The 17,689-nt window shown below is 40.8% G+C and overlaps 1 protein-coding gene across 4 annotated transcripts; it reads left to right on the top strand.

Moving 5' to 3' along the window:
- Positions 1-1,497: 1,497 nt before the first annotated feature.
- TPD52 (tumor protein D52) lies at positions 1,498-17,019 on the top strand. 4 transcript variants are annotated; one of them, XM_010172008.1, is made up of 8 exons: positions 1,498-1,955; positions 5,405-5,520; positions 7,243-7,391; positions 8,284-8,385; positions 9,391-9,417; positions 13,579-13,620; positions 15,012-15,060; positions 16,175-16,889. In XM_010172008.1, the coding sequence occupies exons 1-8, from the start codon at positions 1,784-1,786 to the stop codon at positions 16,289-16,291; spliced, it is 774 nt and encodes a 257-aa protein (XP_010170310.1). In that variant the 5' UTR covers positions 1,498-1,783; the 3' UTR covers positions 16,292-16,889. The 4 variants fall into 4 exon arrangements, with proteins under 4 accessions (XP_010170310.1, XP_010170313.1, XP_010170314.1 ...); XM_010172011.1 differs by lacking the exon at positions 13,579-13,620; XM_010172010.2 differs by lacking the exon at positions 9,391-9,417 and having other exon boundaries at positions 1,832-1,955.
- Positions 17,020-17,689: the final 670 nt, after the last annotated feature.

Here is a 17,689-nt window from a genome sequence, read left to right as displayed (position 1 = left end):
TGTCATTTTGCCTAATCCAGTTAGTACTACTAGTGCCTGAGCCTTTTGTACAGAGACAGTCCCCCACCCATCTGCTGAGTTACACGAGGGAAGGCTGCAGAGCAGAATCCGTGACTGTTCATATTGGCGTGCTTGGTTAATAGAGAGTATGTTATTACTGTAGCTGTGTTACAGTTCTCTGCCTCTGGATGCTTTAACTAGAATCCGTGACCAAAGCTTTGACCTTCATCGGGTGAACTTTGCAGTATTTCTGGCAGATGCTGGAGCCACGTGTCAGGAATGCAGAGGAGCACTGTATTTTCTTCTTTTCAGTGGGTTTGGAAAATAGCAGAGGCCTGTGTTCCAGGCTCCAGCACTCTCACTGTCACCAGAAACCAATGTAGGTCTGCAGTCTAAACAAACTGCTCTTTAATTAGCTGGAAGGTCTGCTCCCATGCCCATGGACTGCAGTGGAAATGGGAAGTTAAAACTTGGGAAGTGGTACACCTCCTTCTCATACCCCCAGGCAATACAATGCCCAGGCTTGACTTGGGTATTCTGCAAGGCTCCATCACTTCTACGGCTTTGAGCAGAGGGTGGTGTAATGTCTCTGGTTGTCTCTGTCTTAAAACATTGCTCTAATGGTGGAGGAAAAGATTAATTTCCATTTGATTATGCTCCTCTGTGTGCAGGCTGCTGTGAAGAAGCCAGGTGAAGGAGTGGGGTTGGGAGGAAATAGTTGCTTGGCTGTAAAGGTGATCTACACTGCTAGTAAGCTTGGGGTTTTTTCAGTGAAAGAAGCTGACCTTGGGAGAAAGAAGGAAAAAAAAAAAGGTAGCGAAGCACTGCCAAACTTTGAGTGCCTTTTTTAGGTAAGAAGCCCTTCTGCTTCTCAGGGCTAAATCTTAAACCCCCAGCATGAAGTCAGCTTACCCAAGTTGATCTTTCTTCATAGTATACGTGTCAAAACATAAATACATTTCATCAGGACTGTGCATTCCAGTGTTACTCATTCCTGGTATAAGTGGCTGCTCTAAATGACTCTGGCTGAAGCACTAAGGACATAGGGCAGTGCACTGCCATTATGTATGTATGTATGTTTAAAAAAAAAACCCCACAAATAAAACCCCCTCATACCTAGATATGTTTAGCTTCATGGGCAAAAATCATAATGCACATTGGCACTTTCATAAAAAACCTAGGTGGTAGGTGGTGTTTATAGCGTAGTCTTCAGAGATGAGTGCTGCTTTCCCGTGTCCTGAGCTTGCAACTACAGTGTGGTACCTGGGCAGCAGGGACTGAGTTCCAGCTACTGGTCGTTACACTGGTGGAAGTAGCTGGAGAAACAGTTACGCACACAGAATTTTCCATTAATCATAGGAAAAAGTCGTACACAGATGGTATATAGGATAGATTACTGCTAGTAATCCTTTTGTGTCCTAGAAGATTAAGGATATCCTGGTGTAGCTGCAGTCAGCTGACCTTTTTTTATTTAAATGATTGGAAATTCTTGATGCAGTTCTGCAGAGGACCCAGTCTCTTCCAGGAGCCACGAATGGTGTGCTGTGAATGTTTGTTAAAGGAACGGCCTGTTTAAGTCCAGCCTCAGTTATAAATTTACAGGAACTTAACTTTGTGCCATGGTAAACAGCAGCAGCTACAAGGTGGGTAAGAAATCACTTGCTAGACAGCTCTATCAAATCTAACAGAGGCACAAGAGAGCTGAATTTTATGAGGAGGTGTCATCTGAAGAAGCGGAGTTTCTGAATCCTGCTGTCAGGGTTGCCTCAGAACGCGAAGATGAATGCTTCAGTGGAAGAAGAGAGTGGCTGCGCACTCTGAATTTCCTGGCATGGATCTGTATGAGGATTACAAATCACCCTTTGATTTCAATGCCGGAGTGAACAGAAATTACCTTTACCTGTCGCCTAGCATAAACCTTTCTCCGCCCGGATCACCTACACTGGTGAAGTCTGGTAACTTCCTGCTCTTTCTTTTTAAAAACCTCTATGTGGAAAGTTAAGTGATTAATATCTGTAAAAAAAAGAACTACCAGAATTAAGAATCTGTAAGATTTGCCTGAAATGCAGATGTAAATGAAAGTAGAAGTTGACCTACTGTTAACTCTGGTGTGTCGTGGAGGTAGTATCTCATGTGCTGTGCATTTACCAGCTTTATCTTATGTCTTAATTTCTCAGTAGAAAGGCAGTTTGTGGGGAAAATGAAATGAGCAAAAATTTAAGAACAAAAGGGCAGCTTCTGCAAGATTGGGGTAATTGGCCAAGTTCGACTATGAGCTTTTTTTTGGGAGGAGGTAGGAGTTGCATTCCTGGACTGTCCAGAGCTCTGAAGTCAGACTAACATCTGCTCCTGCCTTAGTACTGAAAATGTGACTGATTAGCAAAAATGCCCTTGTCCTGGTTTTGCTAGGATAGAGTTAATTTTATTTTTAGTAGCTAGAATAGCTGTGTTTTAGTTTCAGTGTGGGACTTGTTATGACCTAATAAACTGCTGGAATAATGTGTTAGTCTTGGAAATACAAACACCTACAAACTGACTTTATAACTAGGTAAGTTTTCCCAATACTAAATACGCCTTTCCTAATTTTTTTTCCCCAACAGAATAGGAACAAAATGAGCAGAAAGGTGAACAGTAAGAGGGCATGACAGGGGAGGTACCAGAATGAAAACTGATAGGAAGGTGTTTGCATACGTCAAATGGCACTGAAGAGAAAGTAATAAACGGGAGGGGGGCAGAAGGCGAGGAGAGGAGACAAAGGCGTTGTTAGATGTACAGGGTGAGGTATGAAGGTAGCAGTGGTTTCACATCTTCCTAAAAGATCTAGAAATGGGAAGGGGAGGAAAGATCACTCCCTTGCTTCGTAGCATTGTGTCTTAAGTTCAGTGTAGGCAACAAGCAGCACAAACTCCCTTAAAACACCAGTTTTCCAAAGCGAAGGTACATTCCCCAAACAAGCTGTTGCTGCGGGAGACAATCCAGCGTGTTTTCCTGCTGCTGGATTGACTCGGTCTATTTTTGGTGAGATAATCCAGATGACTCTCTATAACCAGACTGAACAGACTTTCAGCTGGTTGTGCTAATGCTCTGGACTCAGCGTGGTCTCTGGTGCTTGACAACTTTCTGAAATGGCTTTCACAGTGCAAAGCTCTGGTCCCTGAAGGGGCCACAGATGGAGAACAAGGCCAGGAGTTGGAGGCCAACATCCTGGGCGTCATAGAGTGTCAGGGGAAATGCAGTTTAAGTTGATAGTTTTCCTTCAGTATAGGCATATATAATTAATAAGATAAATAGCAATTTGACAAAAAGTTACGGCATTCTTAACCATTTGATGTTAAGAAAAGGAAATATGTTGAAGTATAAAGCAAAAATTATCTGATTGGAGACATGTGCTGTAATCCTTTCTTTTGGTTCTGTAGTGCTGTGCTTTGGTTTGGGCTTTAGACTCAAACTTCTTTTCCCCCCTAGATTCCTGCCAGAAAATAGCATATTGGGAAACCTGTAGGAACTAAATTATGTTTGTGTAGAAAACAGATGTAAGTCTCTGGGAAAACACTGTATAGATTTCATAAATAAATGCAAAAGGAGGTTTCAGTTGCTTTCTGTATGATTCCTTCTCAGTGTACTCCATGGTAACTTACAATTTACAAATGTTCTGCCCGTGTAGCAGCGTGCTTCTAGAGGACAAGTGTTCTGGACACGGATGTTTCTGCCTAGAAAACACACTGCTTTGGGAAGAACTTGTGGAATCAAGCTTTACCTGGGTTCAGTAACTTGATCAAGGACAAGGCCTCTTCATTTCTTAGGCTCGAGAGCTGCTAGGAGCATGCTTTGTGGAATACCTACAAGTAACTGCAGACTCACAGAATCTTTTTTTTCCCCAACTTCTCAGTTGATTGTGATGTAGCTATCTGATATCAAGTCTCACAGTGAAGCCGTAGTAGTGGTCTCACTGCACATTAATGAGTTTTTGGATTCCCAGACCAACTGGTATTATAGAATGCTGTCAGAAGCTACTGAAATGAGGATGGAATTTCATCTGGTTAATTATTGTAGTGAGTGGTAAGGGAACATTACTTAATATGTCTTCAACTTGTCTGAATTATGTATTTATATACATATATCTACAAATATACATACACACCTCCCCTTACAAACAAACAATCCTCCTGTTGGTTTTTTTTAATCTATTTTAAGATTTTTATTTATTATATTTATTTTTTATTACCTATAAAGCTATTTTACCTCTTGGATAGAGAATTAGTTCTGGGAATCCACAACCATTCCAGCAGGCAGTCTCTCTGCAAACTGGTCTCTTTGCAAATTCAAACAGAATTCCTTCAATTCTGTCAAACTGTATGTTTAAGTGTCAGCTGCAAAGATTAAAAATGGGAAATCTTTTGCTGGAAAGTCTGTTTGTTGCATTAAAAGATGTTTAAAGTGATACTACTGCAGGCACCAAGGAGTAAGAACAAACGAATCTTTAAAGTCAGCGCATCATAGTAATACACATAATACCATTTTTCTTCCTTTCCCTGAAGCTGTGAGGATGAAAGTTGAGGAAGACCATAGGGATGTTTGGGATTCATACAGAAGGGTTTGGCAGAGTTTTGGTTATTGGATTTGGAAGGGGAAGAGGCAGCAGTGTGAGTGGATGCACACCATCATCAGTCCCTTCTCAGCACTCCACCTCTTTGAAGTGACATCCTTGTGTTGCCAACCTCCTTCTCCAGGCTTCTCATCTATCTTAATGTCCAGGTGCAAACCAGCAGCTTGCTTCTAGTGCCATGATATCTGCGACCTTCCAGCCACAGTGGTCCCCCTTACTAGAGACAGAGAGGTTGAGCAGGGTACGGGGGAAGAGTTCGTACTTGGCAGTGCAACCCTTTTCTCTGCTGTTGCTGAGCTTGCTTGTTGCAGTGACTGCTCCCAGTATGCTGCAAATGGGCTTTTTTTAATCTGATCTTGAGAGCAGTGAGGGAGGGAGCCTCTGCATGGGGGTCTTGAGAACCTCCAGCACTTCCAGAGTTTCTGTGCCGCATGAATGAGCGAGAGCAGAGAGCACATGGATTCCTGGGCAGAGGTTGTGTAGGAACTGCTGGTAGGGATGTAGCATTCTGCACCTTGGTCTCTATCAGAGTAGTGGGATATGTTGTTCTCAGCACGTTTCCAGTCTCCTATTAGAGCAGCTGTTGCAATTATATTGAGCTTTAATACAACTTGATAGAACAGAACAGCCAGTAAAACGCCTCTGGCTTCCTGTACGCCATCGTACTCGGGGAGCGTGACTTTGGTGTCCTCTCATCGGTTTTCTTTGTGCACTGGCACAAAAGGGCTGTATATTAACATTAGCTGGTATCTGGCAGACATGTGGTGATCTAACTTTTAATGGTTTGTTCACTTCAAGGGCTGCTGAGAAGTGATTCTATACCTGAGGTTGGAGAGGATGCTGCTGCTACCGTTGGCATGGCAGAAACACTGTCAGAAGAAGAACAGGATGAGCTAAGAAAAGAGCTTGCTAAGGTAAGTCTCTTGCAAATAGTTGAGCTCAACCAGTCTCTTCAACTGGTTTTGACAGTGAAAATCTGGGATAATGCTGTCCTGTAACTGAACATACAGTTAATGCTTTGCATATTTATTCTGTGAGTGTCTAAAGCTGGGTACAGCACTCCTGTGTATTGCAGGGAGGGAAAGGGAAGGTGTCAGGGAGAAAAGAACATCCAGTTCTAGCTATGGGGAATTAAGCTGAAAGTGGTGAGTGTACAGGTCTTAAACCAAGATGCATAAATGCCTAACCCTTTCTTTCCTCAAGTGAGAAGGGGTTAAATAAGCTGTCAAAGAGAACACGGTTGGAAGCCAAAACCAAATATTGTCTTAGCTGGTGTGGAGTAACTAAAGCTGTTGTTTTCATGAAGGATGTTTTGCACTAATATCCGTGTAGTCACTGGTTTGCTAATGTCTAACCATGTAACTATTCTTGTCCATAATTCATATAGCAGAAGTTTTTTTAAGAGTGAGTTAAAGTGGTACTATTCGAAGGACAGTCAGATATTCAAGCCTGATACATGTATTTCAGAAGTTGTCAAAGTCAGGCTTTTTAGAGTTGCTAGTCTTTTTTCTTTTGGAGCTCTATGTGACTTCAGAACCCTAATAAAAGACACTAACTTAAACCTAAGGTTAACAGGTGAAGGTTAGCTGTGAAATGAGCACATTAAATGCAGTCTTGGTTTTGGTAGTCCTGAGTATTATTTCATGCCAAACCAATCAGCTGAAGATGGTGGGGGAAATCTGGTCCTGCTGGGGTGTGTCATGCTGGACTTTGGACAAGTATCCAAAACAAAGGTGCACTGAAGATACTGGTATTTCCTCAAAGGAGCTTAAATCAGTGGGAAGCCTGCTACTCTAAATAGGGTGGTCCAGTCTGGATGAGGAAGTAGGGTTGGATGTATGCCTTTATACGTATGGTCTTAGTGCCTCCTTCACATGTGTACAGCCCACTGAATGGCATCATATAACTCCTCTGACACTTCTGATCGTGGTCTGGTCATGTTTCTGTGAGAGGCTTAAGTGACCATCTGCATAAAGAAGGAAGGATACAAACAATACAGTTTTCTAGTTGCTGAACACGTGCTGTGTTTTTATGGTTGTGAGCTTTTTTGTTTGGTGTTTTTTTGGTTGTTTTTAAACAAACAAACAAAAAACCGCATCTCAGTCTGCCACCATTTCCACCCCCACTCTGGGAAGGCAGTCCTGTGGCTGGATCCAGCCTGCAGTTGCTGGCTTAAGCCACAAAGGAACCTTTCTGCTCAAGCAAGGAGACAAAACCTGTGTATGGACCAGACACGCTCTGAGCTTCTTGATACTGGTCGTACATTGGTATCTCTTCTGACGTGGAAGGAGAGTGTAGACTTGGCATTTATCCCAGGTTTGACTAATCTTCAAGCTTCACATAGGCTAATGTGGTATGAAGGTAAAGATTTCTAAATATATAGTCTTAGTTTCCAAATCCCTTGTGCATATTCCAGTACCAGAGCTAGCTGCAGGTAGATTACTTTCTCACTAGCTAGCTCTTGTTGTAAACCATGTTGGATTTCCCTTTTAGTATTTAGAAACAACTGTGAGGCAATGTTAAAAACATGTTAGCCCTCCCATTACTGATGCCTAGTACATGTTTAAATAAATACCTAGTTAAATGGATGGGTGTATTGCTTGTTAACTTACCTCTCATCAACTCTGCTGCCACAGGTGGAAGAGGAAATCCAAACGCTCTCACAAGTGCTAGCTGCCAAAGAGAAGCATCTAGCAGAAATCAAGAGAAAGCTGGGAATTAACTCATTACAGGAACTAAGGCAGAACATTACCAAAAGCTGGCAAGATGTTACGTCAACCACAGCGTATGTACCAGTTCACGATGATTGTCTCGGCTGCTGAGGTGCAAACTGTGTAGTTCCTGTGTCGTGTCTAAACCCTCTGTTCTTGTGAAACTACATGAGTGTAGATCACACGAAGTTAAGTTGCACTAAAACTTACCTGGATGAATCATCAGAAATTTATTTCAAGAAGGCCACTTATTAGCCATATCATCTCATGCAAAATAAGAATGATTGACCATAATATGGGTGATTCTAATACACTTTTTGTCTGACAGACCTGAGATACCATTACTGAGATACCAAAGTGCCACCTAAGTATAACAGAATACCCGTCTTTTCCAGCCTGAAAAACTGTTGTAAACTGAGCTTGTGCAGGAGCAGGGCAAAGTCACAGTTAATGTTCTTGCCAAACACAACTGTTAGCTTAGGGTCTAGAGTGAACTGTCTTCTGCAGTTAATGACTACACAGAATGTAACAGGATGTACCTCAAACTTTTTATGGTGAAGTTTATTGACAAAACCATTTGGTACAAGATTTTAGACACTTGGCACCAAAAATAGACTTCTCTTTTTTTTTTTTTTTTTTTTCCGTGTGTGGGCTTGGGGTTGTTTGGTTTGGTTTGGTTGTGTATGTGTGCTGGTTTTATTTTTTGAAATCTTATAATAGCAGAGAGCATCTGTTCTGGGGATGGGGTAGTAGGTGCATGTTGGTGAACCTGATCTGAAGTCTGAGGTGGTGGAGATGCTGTAGCCAGAAGGGACTGCAATGGCTCAAAAATAATCTCTTAAGTAGCTTCTCCATTTGACCCCAAAGTTGAAGGATACCTCTGGGTTTGATACAAATTTGCATACACTAAAGATTCCTTATGTGTTCTATTAAAATAAGTACAGACTTAATTTTGTTTGAACGCAGGTACAAGAAAACATCAGAAACCCTGTCTCAGGCTGGTCAGAAGGCTTCTGCTGCCTTTTCATCTGTTGGTTCAGTCATAACCAAGAAGTTTGAAGATGTCAGGTAAGTTTCTTTAGCTTTTCCCAAGTAGTTGCATTTTTTATTTAAGCAGGTGATCACTGAAATAAATGTATGCTGTTAACATAACTAGCACTTCTAAAAGTTAACCTATCAAGAACCCTCAGTGTCTGTTTTAGGAGATCTGAGTAACTTGCTGCAAAATCCGCTTGTATGTTCTTGCTGATGCGGAAGAGTTCCGTGGTGTTAGATATGCAAGAGAAGCAACATCTGGTACTATTGCCTCCACTGCTACTTGCATTTTTCTGGTAGGATTGCAGGTGGAAGAATCTCAGCCTGCCCCTGTGTGATGCTCATAGCATTGTCATTTCTGTTCTCTGACTTTCTCAGCTTGTGGAATACTACATTTAAACCACTAATGTCTTTAACTGGTTGGGTTTTTTTGTTTGTTTGGTTGGTTTTTTTTGTCGTGTGTGTGGATTCATTTCAGATGTGTTTTATTTGTAAGCTGTTCTACCTCATAGCAGTGGCTTGATTTTATTACCTTTTTAATAGACTATTGGCACTTTTTAATTCTTAAATATTGGTACTTTAACTTTGTGTCAAATGACACAGCACTTCATGCAAATTAGGTAATTTTGGTGGTCACTTTTAGCGCTATTATGAGCTGCATGCAAAACTTTGCCTGGATGCAATCCAGTCTTGTGCTTAGCTTACAATTCTTTGTTTGATTATATAATTTTTACTACTGGAACATACACAACTATTCATCTCTGCTTCTAGCTTGTTGGGAATAGTGGATCAAACTTATTTTTCAATTATTGACCAAATAAAAATTCACACATTCTAACAGAATAATGCTGCATTGGAAAGCAAGCATAAATGAAATAAAATCAGCCCTCTGTTTTAAAGTGCTGCCATTAACCTCTTTCTTGCTTTTTGAAGTCTAGTGAGAAAACACTTTGAGGTCCAGTTACACAGTTACTCATTTTTCTTCAGATTTATCAGAACTTCCTTTTTCTCTTTAATGCTTACTCTGGCATTGTGCAGACTACAGGCATTTTCACATTCCTTTAGGTAAGGTGGGCACAAGAATTGTTTCTGAAACTAAGCATGTAGTCAGACTGTCTGCATTAAAATTTTTAGATAAGTTTTGTATGTAAAAAGGACTTTCTTTTTTTTTTTTTTGCCTTTTTTTTTTCTCCCCAGTGTTAGTTAATGTAAAACTGAAGCTCTCTTAATGTCAGGGAAGGTGTTTCTTCATGTTTACCTGGTAACTATCCCAGAACAAGAAATCTTGAGAATACATAATAATCAATTAGTCTCTCTTCCTTGTAAGAAAGGAATCTTAAAATGATTCTGCAAGTTTTTTTGTAAAGAGACAGAATATGGTTTTGAGGTCAATGGCATGCAGAATTCCTCCTTCTCTTTGTCTGTACAGTGTTTGTGCCTTGACAGAGTAGAAATTTTCCCTTTTTTGTGTCTGTTACAATGGTTGTTTAGCATTGTGACTAATCAAATCACTAGAGTCTAAATGTAAAGTAGTTTATGCATTCTCTGTTGTAGTTTGTCCAGTGAAACAGTCCTTATCTTTGAGTTGCTTACCTTAACAGCTCCAGGCACTGAGTATTTTAGTTACCCTGGCTGTATTGCCTTTTATCTGCCAAGTCAAAGCAAATATTCAGAGTTAAGTTTTCAGTAGTTAAAATTCCTGTGTAGCAACTTCTTCCTTTTGCCTCTCATCCCATCTATGCACACCTCAGAGTCTGTCTTCATCTTTTCTGTACTCTCACTACGTAGCTAAGGACAGCAGTAGGATCTCTAGAAAGATCATAGAATCATAGAATGGTTTGGATTGGAGGGGACCTTAAAGATCATCTAGTTCCAACCCCCCTGCCATCAGCAGGGACACCTTCCACTAGACCAGGCTGCTCAAAGCCTCATCCAGCCTGGCCTTAAACACTTCCAGGGAGGGGGCATCTACAACTTCCTTGGGCAACCTGTTCCAGATGTAGGGATCTAGCTCCCAGAATGCTAACTAGGAGCTATAGCCCCAGGGGCAGTGGCTGGGGAGGAGATGGGCAGTGCCACAGGGCACTATCAGAACTCAGACTCTGAAATGAGCTCCCTTTGCTCAAGCATAAGAATAGCAGCCTGTCTGAAGTACCTCCCCTTTAGCATCAGGAAGACAAAGGGGATCTGGAAGATGTCTCTATACCTTTTGGATGCAGAGCTCGGCTGCTCACTTAACAAGGTTCACATTTCTTCCTTAAGGCTTTGGTGTTCCCCTACTAGTATTTGGCTGTTGCATTTGACAAGGACAAGCACAGACTCACAGCACTCACTTCAGGAATTTAATACTTCAAAAGAAGAGTGTCCTAATTACTCAAGTTAGTGGCTAGGTGGGTGTTGAGTACTCTTCTATCAGAAACTAGGCCACGGGGAGGGAATGTAACAGGGCCAGAGGAGTCCACACTGTTGGTGTGCTTCTTGGGGAGAATCATGGCAATGGAAATTCAAGGTAGAGTTATAAATTCTGGAGCAGGTGACTTTTAGAAAAAAAAAAAAGGGGGGGGGGGAGAGGAGAATTAGTGCTGTTCAATATCTTAGTTGCACTTAAACAGGAGATTAAAAAGCCTTGGGATTTTCGCTTTCATGAATAACAAGTTCATCTGGGATTCAACCAGTGAATTCAGGTCACAGGGTTATGTGAATATTCAAGTGGTGTCTACTTAAAGACTGCACAAGCCTGGACTTCCTAAAGTTTTAGATGTTCAGGTTCTTTCCTGGAAATGAGAATTGGTGGGCCTGATACTTAACTGAACAAATACTGAATATGCGGGTGCATTTTTATTTTTCAACACTTATGTGGCTTCTCATTGTGGCTTCACTTTTCTTGTACTGTTTTAGCTTAGTGACTTCTCAGCTGTAATGGCGTAATTTCTTCTGTGTTGGACTATTTCCACGTGCTCCATGCAGCAGACATCGCATGCAGTTCTTCATTCTTGCACTGCAAAGTGATTTTGGAGGGAGTTGCGAAAGGGAGTAAAGGCAGGTGGTGGAATTGTGAACTTGGAAAGAACTAAAATGGAGAGGAAGGGAGAGGACTGGTAGTGCAAAGTCAGTGCATCATTGCTTCCATTTGCTTTTTGTTACGCTGAAAATGAACTCTTCCTTCTTAGGTTTCTCTTAATTCCTTTATAAGAATATCTTGAACTTTTGATGAGCTAGCCATCCTTGTGTAGGCAACATCAGCATTATGTGCAGAAGAGCACTAGTACCAAGATGTAGCTCTGGGCAAACTTCTTGAGCCATCATGACTTTGCACTTAGCTCCTCCTGCACTGTTTTCATGTTATGGAACCAAAGTCCTCATCTTTGCCCTTCTCTGAGATTGCAGAGTAAGTTTCTTTGCTTGCTTTGGAAGTCTGGTATGATCATGGGCTCCTGAATATCATAATTTATCAGCATATCGGCTGGAAACCTAACTATTAACAAAACCAAGTAACTAGTGCTTATGCGCTCTGAAGCCCCTGTTTTCCAGGCAGGGACTGTGGCACACCTCCTTGTGCATTTTCAAAATGTGAGGCAATGTAGTAGCTATAAAAATAATTGTGTAAAGGACAGCAAAGCTTTTAATGTGCTATGAAATACATGGAAGGCTGGAGAGCAACTTATGCCTTTTTTGGTTTTACATTTGCTTGTAAGCATCATAAAAAGGGCTTCACTTCTTGAAACTGCCCAACTTGATGGCCTAGTTGAGCGAGTGCTTTCATGTGGCATCATTTGTGAAAAGAAATACAAGTTTTCCTTGTAAAGCTTTTCAAGGCTTATTAGTGCTTTGCAGTACTTGAAGAACAGGTGATTTGATGTTAAAAGATCAACTGCATTTATCTAATCCAGTTCATTTATCTAATCCAGTAACTTTCACCCTCTTTAGCCTTAAACTTCTTGCAGGGAGGCACTTCTTGCAGTGCGAGGGGAAGTGGCTGAGCACAACTGGACAAAGAGAACTAGTTAGTATCGGCCTAGTTCTGCACTAAAACTTGGCACATAGCAAGACCAGAATTTGTAGTAATCTACATCACAGAGCTCCAGAAGACAGTCAGCTTCTATGTGCTCTGGAAAGGCTTGTGGAAGCCAAACAATCTGTAAAGATGAAAACCAGCAGAAATCGGGCCGGGGAAAAGGATGAAACATGGCCACACGTTACTGACGTGTGTCAGGACAGCATCTGGTGTTTGTGTATCTGATTTCTGGTACACGGTACCTACAAACCAACCTTCAGTTGTGCAACTGCCTTAAGGGATCCCAACCTTGAGGGAACTTTTTGTATGTGTAATTTTTTTTCCCACCACTGTATTCTACTGATGAGCCTCCAGAAGGAACCTCTTGAAACTTGTTCTGCAATGAATCATGGAACCTTTTTGCTTCTGTGAATGTATCTTCCGTTGTGCTGAGATACTAATTGGAGTTTTGGAAGTGCATCAAATGTGAGGAATTTATCTAGAATATGCAACTAAATTAGATTCCAGATGGTCTTGAAGTTATTTGTGAGCTCCTTAATCCATATCCAGTCACCTTGTAGGAGTAGGTGTGTGTTGTCACTAAACAAACAGTAACTGTATAACAACATTGTCGGGTTACAGAAATCCTCCATGAATTTCAGAACGGGGTTAAGACTAGGATTTTCTCCCTGCTGTGAGCATAAACCTGACCTTGAATACAGATCGATGTGACTGCTCTTGCTACATAATTTGTATTGATGAGTAGATAATTTGTATTGATGATTATGGAAGTCTTATGCTGAATTGAAATGGAAGCCTTCTGAATATAGCAGTAATTCTTTCAGTAGAAAGATTAGTTGATTGATAAGACTCGTGAGTGTTCACTTTCTACTTGATATTTTCAAAACTAAATGCAGCATGACTCATTGCTTGAGGAACTGAAGGCGCAGACAGACTTCTGCAGCTAAGCAGGATATGTACTAACAAGCATGGCACTTGAATCTTTCTAAAAAGGATAAAAGTTGTTGCAGCTTTTGCTCTGTTGTACTTGTGTGTGTGCATGGCTGAGCAATTTAAAAAGGCAAAACCAAGCAGTTACTATATAAGACTGTGTAAGAAAGACTGGCTATTTACCAAAGATAGTATCCAGAAGCCGCTCTCTAAGCCGATTTTTTTCTGTCTGTCACTTAAACTAACTTCTCGCTTTCTTTTTTCTTAATGCTGGCATTTAGTATACGCTCCATACAACATTCAATTAGCATGCCTATTATGAGGTAATGTATGCATAATCTAGGTGTTGGGTTTATTTATTTTCATGTGTGGAATCAAGTCAAATTGAACTTAATTCAACTAACACAGATTTAAAACAAACCCAAAAGAGCCACCCAACTTTGTAATGGATTTCCTGTACTAACATATAGGATAAAATTTGGTTTATTTCTGCTTAATGGTGGTGGTTATCACACATCTGGAATGTGACCAAGTGCACTTTCCTGCTGTTTGGAGAACTATAACAACTTTTCCCTGCCTGTTAGAAATTTAATGCTACTAAATGATTCCAAGCTTAAAAGGCAATAGCTTGGCATCTGTTTTAGAACAATGAAAGTGAGTTTCACAAAAAGTCTCTTGCTGACTTGGAGTGCTTGCCTTTTCTCTCTCTCCTTGCTTGGCACTGTCCCCCTCCATCTCCTGAGAACCTGGTTTGCTATATATATATATGTCACTGTGTGCTTTCCCAAATGAGAGAGTACTGCTATGTGTGGGTGCCCTACACAAATACCAAGCAGAGGGGGAAGGGAAGCTTAAGGGCTCTTTTGAAAAAACCCTCCTGTCTTTCATCTTTATGTAATAACTTTTTTCCCAAGTCTGCTATGAATCCTTAGTCCTGGTCCACTGAAGGCAAGCACTTTCCATCCTGCATGGAGGCAGAAAACGTGTACAAGCTATTGCACAAACTTGCAAATGGCAGTGACAGCTCATTGTAGCATTAAACCACTCTTCTGGCCCTAATAAATAATACACTGGCCCTCAGCATTGAAAATCCCAAGCTGTCCTGCTCTTCATATGCAGAACTTAGCATTTGTAATCACAGCTGTCTCTAGCAGTTAAAAGGCAAGGGGAACTCTGCCTTAAATTTAACATGTTAGCAGAAAATGCCACTGTGAACCATGTTTTGTTAATTGAATGCGTAGCCTATTAAATTAAACTAGTTCTTCTGTAACAGTGAAAAAACTCTGATGACAAGCTTTCTTCAGCAATAAAGTACTAGGCTAACCAGAAGTGATGGCTAAGCTTTTCTGAACAAATCCTTTAAGCCAGAAACTTGTTTGAAATCACTGGGAATAATAAGCTAAACCTAAAACACTTGCTAGTTCTCCCTTCCATGTTGTGATGAAAGATCCTATCACTGAGCCTGGCAATGCTTAGTTGCTAGACATACAAATGAGCTGCAACTTGAGTGTGTTTGAATTTTTTGTAGTCTTGAAGAGATTGAAATCTAAACTATTTTTAGGCTACCCTTAAAACCAGGCAAGAGCCCCAAACAAATGAAATTCATGTTGATATTGGAAAAAGCAACTGTCTGCTTGTTTTCTGACATTTATAGACTAGCCAGATATGGTTTTAATTCTGTTGTGTTTTGTTTTGTTTTTTTAAACTTTCCTAGAAATTCTCCTACTTTCAAATCCTTTGAGGAAAAAGTTGAAAACTTAAAGGTAAGCATTACTAAAACTCCTTGGTGATTGTGGAGCTGTGGATGTGGAGAGAAAGCTAAGTAGACTCTGGGTAGCCTGTGTTTTAGTTATTGGTAAACTGCTGAAGGTGCTTAGATGAAATCTTTTAAAGTATTGTGGAAATGGTTTCTCTGCCTAATGATTTGAGAATAAAAAATGGGCTTACTGCACCTCTTACAGGAGGATGCCTTTAACTAGAAGCTAGTTAACAGGTAGCTAACCTGCATGAACAGTCGTATAGCACGCTATAGTATGTATCCAAAATGGTCTCAGCTTTCATTTCCGTGCCTTCCTAAGGACTAGTATCCTACACAGGAATATAGTTTGGGATGTTTCTCTTATTTCTGGCATAAAATATGCAAGGACTTTGTACCTGAATTTAAAATTTACTCACAAAAGCCTCCAGTGCCAGAAACATCTATAAATAGCTTCTCCAGGTAAAAAATGACTTTAAAAATAACTAATACATGTAACCGGAACCAGATTTGCCTGTTCTTGTGGGCACACTGGTTGGGTGAGAAGCATGCAAGGGATAGTGTGAGGAACTAGGCGTTCTCTTGCAAACTAAGTGGCATTAACACTCCTGCCATCCCATAGGGTATACTGTAGAGGCAAGTGAAAAGGCAAATACATCACCTGGAGAAAGCAAAATAGTTGCTGTGCTCCAATGATGATCTCAAGAATTGCTGTTGAGACTGAAAACTGTTCAAGGTTCTTTCTTGAGCAATACAGAAGTGAGTTTTAACTCTGAATCTTTCAAAGTGTAAATGACTTGAAAGGCTGCGCACCTGTATCCATTTTTAACTGACAAGTGTGTCAACCTTCACACTCCCTGGAGTCAGGGCTGATTGATGCTTTGTGTACCTCTAAGTCACAGGGAAACTGCTTTGTTAATCTGCTGCTGCTGATTGTTTTCCACGTGATACTTAAAGACTTGTCTTTAGAGTATTGTGGAGGCAGCCCAGTCCTGGAAAAGCTGCTCTGCTGAGAAGAGTTGTTAAACTTACTCATGCAGAGGTACTGGTTCTATATGGTTAGCCGTGTTTGCCATGCCAAGTAACTGCATTTTTATGCTGAGGCACTCTCTGTGTTCTAGTCTAAAGTTGGAGGAAGCAAACCTGCCGGGGGAGACTTTGGTGAAGTTCTCAACTCTGCTGCCAATGCCAGTGCCACAGAAACTATTGCGGAACAGACACAGGAGGAGACCCACTGAGATTCCTGCCTCTGTCCTGCTACCCACTGCCAGATGCTGCAAGCAAAAACTAAGCACACTCCTAACATTCTTTGCGCTCTCTCCACCAGATGTGCTTTTATTTAGCACGTAGCTATTTTACCAGATTAACTGATACCAGGCTTGTTTGTGAATTCAAAATATTTTTGAAACTAAAATACATTGTTTGGGGTTTTGTGTGGGAAGGGGAATTTTTATGCCTTTCAAGCATTTAAAGGACTTATCTGTAATTTGAAGGCAACCTTTAAAATATAGCAATGAAAAAACTCTTTTGAGAAGTTAATTATACTGTACATATACTGTGGATACCTAATTTGTTTTGAATCTGTAACTACTGCTCCACTTAATCATTATGAATCTACTGCTGCTGCCAAACTGAAGCTTGTTACTTCACTCCCTTATGACTATTTCAGTTAAGTGTTGCCTGCACGGGACACTGGACTAGGAGGTTCGCCCCCAGCTAAAGCAAGGACTTCTGCAGGCCTTAAACAAGTTACTCATAGCAGGATGACACAGGGGTAGGGACGTACTGTCTCAGGAGTGTGTTCCTCATACAACAGATGTGGATAGGGTAATATGTAACATCTAAAACTGATTTGTCTGTGGATTATCCACCTGGGAAACTTCTGACTGCCACAAATGGAAGCAAGATGCCTAGCAGTGCTGGTTTGGTTCAGTTACAATAACATTTTCAGTCTCGTTGTTTGTACGTGATGTTAATGTGGTAAAAGATACTCTCTTCTGAACTTTGGATCAGTCGTGAATAGATTTCATCTTAATTCACATATGGTGGTATCACATTTACACTAAGAAAGCATGGACTGCAAGAATAAACCTGAGCAAGAAAGGGGTTATTTTTTAGGCTTCAGGAGAATTGATCTCAAATGTTAACCTTGTTTCCCTTGTAGGCAGACCATCGGAAACATCCCCTATGCTTTTTTTTTTTACTTGTTAAAGGTCTGTACCACTAGCACTCCTATTCCTGTTTAAGACCCCAGAAATCTGTTGTGAGAGGTGTGCAGTGTCGTACCGCAGCGTAGCTCTTACAAGGTCTGTTCTCCTACATGTTGCTTTATCTGATGTACTCTTCAAATTTCCTGTATTTTGTATGTTTCTGGCACATGCTGTCAGTATGGTTAGAACTTTTGGCAAGTGTTTTATTACCATGCTTAGAATTGGAAATAAGTTTTGAAACATTTCTGTGAAATCCATCAACCTTCAACTGTCACAGCTGTCTGGAGGAAAAAAAATCTGGCTCCTGACAACTGTGTTTGCATGTCAGATTAGTATATATGCTTAAATACATGTGAGAAGCTTAATAAAAACCTGGGTGTGAGGAATGTATTGTCCTGTGAATATGGAGGATTATATATATATATA

The sequence above is a fragment of the Antrostomus carolinensis genome, unplaced genomic scaffold (assembly GCF_000700745.2).
Source record: "Antrostomus carolinensis isolate BGI_N321 unplaced genomic scaffold, ASM70074v2 scaffold3547, whole genome shotgun sequence".
Lineage (NCBI taxonomy): Eukaryota > Metazoa > Chordata > Aves > Caprimulgiformes > Caprimulgidae > Antrostomus > Antrostomus carolinensis.
The sequence above is the reverse complement of the archived record's forward strand: the minus strand, read 5'-3'. Positions and strand labels throughout refer to the sequence as shown.

Bases quoted from the DNA above. Each gene is read 5' to 3' on its own strand.
- TPD52 (XM_010172008.1), top strand. From the start codon at position 1,784: ATGCTTCAGTGGAAGAAGAGAGTGGCTGCGCACTCTGAATTTCCTGGC. The intron at 13,621-15,011 runs GTAATGTATGCA...AAACTTTCCTAG, and splicing joins ATTAGCATGCCTATTATGAG to AAATTCTCCTACTTTCAAAT. The intron at 15,061-16,174 runs GTAAGCATTACT...TCTGTGTTCTAG, and splicing joins AAAAAGTTGAAAACTTAAAG to TCTAAAGTTGGAGGAAGCAA.